The sequence below is a fragment of the Chionomys nivalis genome, chromosome 2, assembly GCF_950005125.1.
Source record: "Chionomys nivalis chromosome 2, mChiNiv1.1, whole genome shotgun sequence".
Lineage (NCBI taxonomy): Eukaryota > Metazoa > Chordata > Mammalia > Rodentia > Cricetidae > Chionomys > Chionomys nivalis.
In genome coordinates, this window is record NC_080087.1 from 102,792,424 (window position 1) to 102,801,685 (window position 9,262).

At 48.6% G+C, this 9,262-nt stretch overlaps 1 protein-coding gene across 1 annotated transcript; it reads right to left on the reverse strand.

Annotated features, from left to right (window-relative positions):
- Positions 1 to 1,460: 1,460 nt before the first annotated feature.
- Neu4 (neuraminidase 4) lies at positions 1,461 to 6,080 on the reverse strand. Its single transcript, XM_057762695.1, has 4 exons — positions 5,949 to 6,080; positions 4,310 to 4,541; positions 3,940 to 4,195; positions 1,461 to 2,790 (listed from the first exon to the last, which is right to left on the reverse strand). Exons 2-4 carry the CDS (start codon positions 4,508 to 4,510, stop codon positions 1,811 to 1,813), a joined length of 1,437 nt encoding a protein of 478 aa, XP_057618678.1. The 5' UTR covers positions 4,511 to 4,541; positions 5,949 to 6,080; the 3' UTR covers positions 1,461 to 1,810.
- Positions 6,081 to 9,262: the final 3,182 nt, after the last annotated feature.

Genomic DNA, 9,262 nt, shown 5'->3' on the forward strand with positions numbered 1-9,262 from the left:
AGAATATTACTCTAAGTGTGTAAAGGTGTGTTACATTTGTTTGTGCTACAGAATATTACTCTAACTGTGTAAAGGTGTGTTACATTTGTTTGTGCTACAGAATATTACTTTAACTGTGTAAAGGTGTGTTACATTTGTTTCTGCTGCCTTCGTTAACAGTATAAAGGTGTGTGACATTTGTTCTTGTGGCATTTGTTTAATTATGAAAAGATGTGTTGCTGTTTCACCTTGCCTGCCTAAGGCACCTGATTGGTCTAATAAAAAGCTGAATGGCCAATAGCTAGGCAGGACAGAGATAAGCAGGGCTGGCAGGAAAAAGAATAAGTAGGAGGACTAAAACAGGACCCTGCCCTAAGCCTAGACACTCTCACCACATCCTCCCTCCCTACCTTTGGGGTGCCACTCAGAAATTCTGTCTTGAAAAACTATATTTGTAGTTTTATATGTATATATATACATATATACATATGTATATATAGTTTTATATGTATAGTTTTTCAAGACAGAATATATATTTATATACATACATTTTCCAGTATTTCTGAAATGGCCATAGTTTTGTTTTGAGTTTTGCAGAGAAGTGTGCAAGCACAGATGTGTATTATATACTCCTAGAGGTCAGAGACCAACTTTGAGTCGTTCTTCAGACGCCATCACTTTGTATTTTGAGACAGAGTCTCTCCCTGAGACCTGGAGCATGCCACTTAGGCTCAGCATCTGTCCAGGGAGTCTTGCAGACTTACTGATCTCTACCTCTCCAGGGCAGAGAGCCTAAGTGTGCCACAAAACCAGGCTTTGTACATGATGCTAAGGATGAAACTCAGGTGCCCGTGATTCCATGGCAAATGCTTTACTGAGGGAGCCAGCTTCCCATCTCCCACAGGTCTTTATCATCAGAAATTAGGACTTTAATAAGAAATACAAAAGGGTGTCAGGTGGTGGCACACGCCTTTAATCCCAGCACTAAGGAGGCAGAGAGAGGTGGATCTTTGTGAGTTCGAGGCCACCCTGGTCTACAGAGTGAGTTCCAGGATAGCCATGTTTGTGTAGAGAGAGAGGAAGGGAAGGAAAGAAGGAAGGAAGGAAGGAAGGAAGGAAGGAAGGAAGGAAGGAAGGAAGGAAGGAAGGAAGGAAGGAAGGAAATACAAACAGGCTTTCCTGAGGGAATAGCTCTGATAGAACAAAAGCCCTCTCCAGAGAAGGGTTAAAAAGTGGGCAGGTCCTAGGAAGTAACCCTCCTCAAATCAAGTTCTGTCTCTACTAGCTGGGGAGGCTGGCTCCCCAACCAGCTTCTCAGAAAGTTCAGAAAGTGACCAGACTTCAGTCATCAGCAAACTTCAGATTTATTGGAGTTGACGAATAGCAGGGTAGTGAAAAGAGGGACTGTATGTCACTGTTTCTCTTGCCTTCACCCCTGCCAGCCACCCCTGGGATGTGAGAACTGAGCAAGGTTGCCTTCACCCCTGTCTGCCACCCCCTGGGATGTGAAAACTGAGCAAGGTTGCCTTCACCCCTGCCAGCCACTCCTGGCATGTGGGAACTGAGCAGGGTGAAGGCGGAAAACATGCATGGTGATCAGAGCGGTGAGCTAGAGCGCCAGGCCCTAAGGCTATGACATGGAAAGACACAGACACAGCACAATCCTTTTATTTCTCACTCACACTCAGACAGCAGCCGGCTCCGCAGTGACTCAGCCCCCAGTAGCAGTAAAGAAGAGACTCTGTCCATCCCAGGGTCATGCTGACCTGCCCCTGGCTTCCTCTATACACTTTACCCTTCCTCCCCAGGAACCTGCCTGAGGGCCAGGCCCTCAGGAGGGCCAGCAATGCCCCTGAGGCTTGTCCCTCAAATTGCGTCTCTCTAGGCCAGTGGGCACATTCTCCAGGACATCACCCAATGAGAACAAGCAAAAAGAGATGTCTTCGTAGGAGGCCCTCGTCCCACTCTCAAACAAACAGGCAAAGGCCAGGGATGCCCCAGGCACAGCCCCAAGGAAAGCCAGGTCAGAGTAGCCACTGGGGCCCTCATAGATCACCCAGGGCTCTGTCCAGCTATGGGGATCCAAGGGGGACCGGCTCAGGTAGATTCCCATGTGGAGCCGAGCTCTACGCCCTGATGGGTGGGAATACAGCAGCCATGTGGGACTCTGAAGCGGGGAAGCAGAGGACATAGGGAGTTCTGGGGTCCAGGCTGTCTTATCTCCACCTGACCCAGGTTCTAGGCCGTGTTTCACTGGGCCCCAGGGCTGTGGGGAGCCGAATGACCCTCTGGGAACCCAACCCTCAACAGGAAGCCCAACACCTTCCCCTGAAGACTCCTGTGCTCTAAGATAGAAGGATGGGGACTGTGGGGTTTTCCCAAGACCCACTGGCCACCGGTCCTCCTGAGGCCAGCTGGAGGGTGGGGCTGGGAAGCCCACAATGCTACCCTGGCAACCACGGGCAGTTTCAGCCAGTGTAGGCACCAGCTCCCCTGGTAGGAAAGAGGTGCCCTCATCAGCGCTCAGTGCCTGTACCCGGTTGCCTAGAGGGCTCCTGGCATTGCAGTAGAGGAAGTCTCCATCTACCGCAGCCAACTGGCACTCTCCAGAGCGCAGGTTGGGCACAAGGCCTCCACAGTGCCAGGAGATTCCGTGGTCATCACTGTAGAAAGCCAGGGAGTGGGGACTGGTCCAGCAGATCCTGCCAAAACACTCCCGACGGTCCACGTGATAGGTGTAAGCAGGAACAAGCAGGCGACCTGAGCGCAGCTGGACTCCGTGGCCTGGACCCACAGCAAAGGTGGCCCAGTCTACAGAGAGAAGGAGCCAGAATCTTGGGTTAGGCCCGCTGACTGCCGACCTATCCTGGACCCCGAATGCACAATGGAGTCTGCCAAGGCTGTCTTCAGAAAGCTAGGAGCCTGCTCGATCGTGTGCTTTTTAATAGTTGTTTTTTTTTTAAGATGTATTTTTCATTATGCTCATTTGGAGGGTGTGCACATGAGTTTGGGTGCCCATAGAGGCTGAGGTGGCAGACACCCTGGAGCTGGAGTTACAAGCAGTTGTGGGCCACCCAATCCGGGCACAGGGAACTGAACTCCAGTTCTCTGCAAGAGCTGTGAGTCATACAAGCTCCTGGTCATCTCTCCAGCCCCTTGGCCAAGTGTTTTGCTTTTTGCCTTGGGACGCAAAGCACAGAAACCAGGCCAAACCAATGGCCTACCACTGAGCCACTCCCCAGCCATTGGCCAACAGACACTTGGGCAATGATCACCAACAGAGCTCGACCTCTAAAGCAAGTGCTACACAAGTGGAGGAAGGAGACCTTGGGTGAGGTTTTTGATAAGTCCTGTTTCCTTGTCTACCTCTCAGAAGCTGCTATATCCCTCTATGTAGTACTCATGGGCCATGGACCAGGTCCTATAGTCCCTAGGGCCACTGCCTATCAGCAGGGGGCAGGGTGGTGGATGAGCAACCGATCAGTAGGCCAGCAACTTGGGAGTAGGGGCTGCAGAAGGGAGAAAAAAAGACTGAGGCCCAGAAACCAAAAGACTGAAGTCCAGAGACCAGGGCTGGATGAGGAGGAGGTGAAAGGGAACAGAAAGTGATAAAAGAGAAGGGTTTGGGAGTTAGGACTAAGAGCCTCAATCCTCTTCTCTGCTGACCAAGACAAGGAGAGCCTCTGGTGGGCTTAAGTTGCCAGTCCTGCCAACACCTATTGGCCTGGTGCTGAAGATGCTTGGGAAATGTCAGACAGTCCTAGAGACCGTGTAAGGAGGTCATTTCTCGTGGGTGATATAGGGCAAGAAACTGGGGATAGGGAGAGTGAAGATTTCCAAGTGATTGGTGGACTTACCCAAGGGGCAAGCCCAAGCCCCCTTGAGGCCACGCCCATCTTGCCCTGTCCTGTTCCTACCCACCGCATACCTCTAGCCCATCCCACACCAGATGCCACCTACCCTGCAATGCTGCACCAATGGCCTCCTCAGTAAGGTCTCGCACACTACCCCAGGTCAGGCCCGCGTCACAGCTGGTCACACAGCAGAGCCGAGCAGCGTTCTTGCCAGTGGCAATCTGCACGGCCTCCGGCGTGTGGCCCAGCACGGCAATGAAAAAGAGGAAGATGGTACCGGAGTGTTCGTCCAGTACCGGGCAAGGGTTCATAGACCTGTGTTCCTCCAGCACCGCAGTCTCCAGCACAGTCAGGGTGCCCCACTGAGGGAAAAGAGGCAGCTGGTCAAGACCTCTGGAGCCCCTCCAGTCTCGGGGGCGGGGAGAGGGGTATCAATAGAGCTGGGCTTCAGTTTCTGCTCTGCACCGAACACTTACCCGCACTGAGTCCCTGGCCAGTGTGCCCCTCCGCAGCACCAGGCGGTGAGCATGGGAGTCATCGGGGCTAAGTCGCTGTTCCGCGAAAGCCAACAATGTCGGCCTGGGAGGCACACAGAGCAAGGCAGGCACACGGTAGGTCAGGCCTGTCCTCTCCCGCTGAAAGAGCACCGTCCTTCTGGGAACACGTGGGGCTCCCATGCCCTTCAGGTAGGTGCCGGGCACCTGGAATCTGTGAGGGAGGAGGCTCCACAGATTTACCTGGCCACAAGCAAGCCCCACACCTGCCTGCCCATCTTGACGGCCCTTTCCATCACCCTTGTCCCAGATTTCTCACAACCCATCCGCAGGCCCCTCACAGCCTCGGCAACCCCAGATCTCTATAGAGCCCCCTCATTCTCTCCAAGCTGTTCTTTTGCCAGGCTAGCTGGTGCTGGGATGCGTGGGAGCTGGGCAGAGTGACCCAACATCCTGCCAGCCAGTGTGCCCTGGACGCATATCACCACAGAACTCACCCAGTGAGAATATGGGCAAATGGACAAAGTCAGACAAAAAGAGAGGCTATGTGAAACCAGGAAAGGCATACCACACAGCAGGGGCAGATGAACACTGGAACCTACCCACGTGGAAGCAGAAGGGAGCTCTAGAACTCTCTACAGGAAATAGCTTCAGACACGGGAGATGGACCACTGGACCCTGCAGAGCTGTCCTCACCTGCAGCACATGTACCAAGTGGCTCTCATAGGCACCAGAGAGAGCCAGGGGCAGCACCAATCAAAAGGCAGCAAAAGGAAGGAAAGCCAAGGAAACCAGAGAGGTCCCGGCTTGGCCCTAAATTGATGTCAGTGTAAAGACTGAGAAAGTAGAGGAGTGGGGTGGACAGCATCCCAGGGCCAGGAGGATGTAATGAATGGGGATGGGCAAAGGTCACTCCTTAGGGTCATCCACTGTCCCGTCTCCCACTCTATACTCTGCCCCTGTAACCACCTCCTAACGTCACAAGCCAGGGATCAGGCAGGCAACAGTCTCTGTGTGACCTATGAGCAGCTTACCCCTTCTTTTCTGTCCCCTCCCCCCATGTGAATCCTCATCTATGGGGCCCTGAACTGTGGGACAGCTGGGAAACACATCCACATAGAACTGAAGCCACAGGAGGGAGTAGCCAGGCAGTCCCAGAGCGTGGTTCTTCCCCACTTAGCTTCTCAAAGAAAGATCAGTGGCGGGTAGGTTAGGGGCATAAACTGAGCCAGCCAGGGATTACTGTCCCATTTACACAATGGCAGACCAGAAAGTGAGGGTATATAGCTGGTGTGGGGTTAATGGGAAGGCCTGGCAGCGGATGCATTACCTGCAGGACATGAACAGTCAGGGTCTACAACCACCTAGGCCAGACCACCACCAGTCAAGCAGCTCATGGCCAGGTACCCCAGACCAGACCAGACCAGAGCCAAACACACAGCCCACACCAGCCACTCCTGACCAGCCTGCCACAAGTCACACAGAAGTAACTAGCACAGAGGGGAAGCCAAGAGATCAGGATGCTAGCGTGGCACCTAGACAGAGCTCAAGCCTCAGTAGGGACCTAGAATGACCTCCTAGACTAAAACCCAGGATAAAGAAGTAGAGGACAGTCACTCACATACAGCACTAGCAGGCTCCGCAGATCACAGAGGGTTATGCTGACCACCACTACCTCCCAGCCTTAGGACCTCTGCGTCTACCAACCACAGTCTGCGCCACAAGCTCCGAGATGCACGCTGTTCTGCTCACCCACTCCCAGCTCTGGGCCTTCTGAGCGGCTTCCCATCTCTTAGAAGCCCCCAGCTCTGCACTCAAAGGGCAATTGTGCCCAAGCAGAAGCAGGTGCGCTGAGCCACGTGTCCCTTCAGACTGCACAGGCACAAGAGAGACATTTTCTCTGTATTTGGATGGCTTCCCAAAGTCTCAGACCACGGGGACTGTGAACACAGACCCACTCCCCAGGCTGGGAGCACAGCAGGACGGAGAGAGGCTCCAAAGACCACCAGGTCACTCCCATTGTACACAGGGGAAACTGAGGCCTACAGAGGGGACAGAGCTGTCATCCATTAGAGGCATCCTTTCCTGAGTCAGCTCTGGGTTTCCATGGAGCCTCACTGCCCCAGGGAGACCTCGGGTGAAGAGCAGAAGCTGGACCTCCCCCATACCAGCTGCCCATGTGGCCCATTTAGCAAGTTCCAGGGACGGGGATTGTCCAGGAAAGCTGTGTTTCAGCACAGGCTCGTGCCATCCTAAGCCAAGTCTATCTTGGGAGAAGAATCACAGAAAAGAAATTGAAGCCTCGGCTCTGGCAGAGATGGACGCAGACTTCCTGTTACAGCTTGATCTGGGCAAGCTGCTACCCCAAGTACCAAAGCCAGCCCACGTCTTTACCTCCTACCCTCACAGGCCACCTCATGTTTTTGACTTGTTGACTTGATACCAGGGAAATCAGAGTCCCTTCTCAGGGTCTTTAATCTTGATTATTTTTTTTTAAATAAACTACCCTTTTTGCTGTTTCACTTTGATTTGGTATCTATAAAGATTATGTGTATCTATAAATAACTTAGATCTTTTAGTCAGGTATGGTGGCACACACCTGTTGTACCATGGAAGGTTGAGCCAAGAGGATTTCAGAGCCAGCTAGGAACATAGAAAGACACCCATCCCCAAAAGAGGATGGCAAAAATAACCAGTATAATGGTAGGTGCAAATGAGAAGCTATCGAATGACAGAGGTTTTCCCTCAAACACTAATAAAATTGTTTAGGAGCTTCCCTCTGGGACCATTATTAAATTCTTTTATGAAATTTTAATTCAGCCCAATTAATGAATTGATCAATTTAAAAGAATTGTATAAATTCTTTTAATAAAATTAAACCAATGAATTAATTTAATTTAAAATGATTTCATAAATTGTTTTAATGAAACTAAGAATTTAATGGCACATGCCTTTAATCCCAGCACTCAGGAGGCAGAGGCAGGCAGTTCTCTGTGAATTTGAGGCCAGCCTGGTCTACAGAGTGACTTCCAGGTCAGCTAGAACTACACAGAGGAAACCCTGTCTCAAAAAACAAACAAAACAAAAAAAATTATTGAAAATAGCTAGAAAATAAATTATTCCCAACTGTGGTAGTTTGATGGCCCCCAAAGGGACAGGCACTGTAAAGAGAAACAGGCCATGAATTTGAGAGAGAGCTAAGTACATAGGAAGGGTTGGATGAAGGAAAGTGAAAATGATCTGATCATGTTTTTTATTTCCGGAATTTATTCAAGTAAAATATTAAAAATAATGAAGGAAGGGGAGCAGAGAAAAATATATAGCTCAATAAAAACAATAAAAAATAATAATAAACATTTGGCCAGACTGATAGCTTATCTTGGAGAAACGTTAATTTGTCCAGCATTTTACTCCTGAATTATTTCTCCAGCAGCTGCCGGACCTCAGCATGCAGTGAGACATCATCATGTTCCATTCCCGAGTTCCCCACAAAAGGAAGACAATTGCCTTTAATGCATCTGCCTTTATAGAATTCATGAATTCTTAGTCTATCACTGAAAGCACAATTAGCTCACATGATGTTTTTCTTTTAGCAACGAGACTTTCCCAATGAAGAATTGGGGCATGGTCTCCATCCCATCACAAGCTTCTTAATCCAGCGTCCATTCCAGAGTGTTCTCCCATTCCTGCAGCTCTATTCTCAGAACATATTCTCCTCCACAAAACTTAAGCTCCAAACCAAGTTACCAAGGAGAAAATAAGAACGAGTATAGCTTCCAAAAAAAATAAATAAATGGGAATTCTTTTTATAATTTATTTTTATTTTATGTGCATTGGTGTTTTGCCTACATGTATATCTGTGAGGGCATCAGATTCCCTGGAACTGGAGTCGCAAACAGTTGTGAGCTGCCATGTGGGTGCTGGAAATTAAACCTGGGTCTTCTGGAGTCATCTCTCTAGCCCAGGAATTTTTGATATAGTATAAAATATTTTTCTTTAGCATTTATATTAAAAACAAACTGATAATTTTTATATAGAGAATTTATCTCTTAAAGATTAAGAGGAGAGAAACTTAAAGAAAGAAGTGATCAGTAATTATCTTTAGTTCTAACACAGACTCTAAATACTTTTTAATATTTTATTAACTTTTTATTTATTTTTAATGTCTCTTAATGTACATGTAGTTTTTAAAGCTCCTATTAATTCTTGCAAATTACCAATTCTATCATTTTGGTGGTTTTCTTTTTTCCACCAAAATAAAAGTCTGGTTTATTGAATCTGGAGAAATAAGACCCGGGGTTAAATTCACTTACCGCTCTTGCAAAGGACCCAGGTTCAGTTCCCAGCACCCACATGTCAGTTCCCAGCAATCTATAACTCCATGTCTAGGGCATTTAGCACCCTCTTCTAGCCTCTGTGAGCACCAGGCACCCACACAGTGCACACGAGTGCACATGCGCGTGCATACACACATGCGCGAAATACTCATACACATAAATAAAAGTAAACAAATAATTTTAAAAGGAAGAATAACTATAGTTTCCTATTTGAAATTGTTTCACACATACATCAAACAAACTAAAAAAATAAACAGTAGCTTCATATACAAAAAAAGAAAGTTTTCATGCTTGCCTTTTTCCACCATTTCTTACAAATATGCTACTTGTATACAGGACGAGAACCAGAAATCATTATTGGCATGCTCAGAAAGTGATTTCATTGTTGCTGTTTTGCTTTCTTTTCTTCAAGGTATTTTTTTCTCCTTTGAGATTATAATGAACATGGTTATGTCACAAGTAAAATCGGAAGTAGGACATAGAACCTGGCATGGGTGGTGCACGCCTTTAATCTCGGCACTTGGAAGCAAAGACATGCATATCTCTGTGAGGTTGAGGCCAACCTGGTCTACACAGTGAGTTCCAGAACAGTCATTGC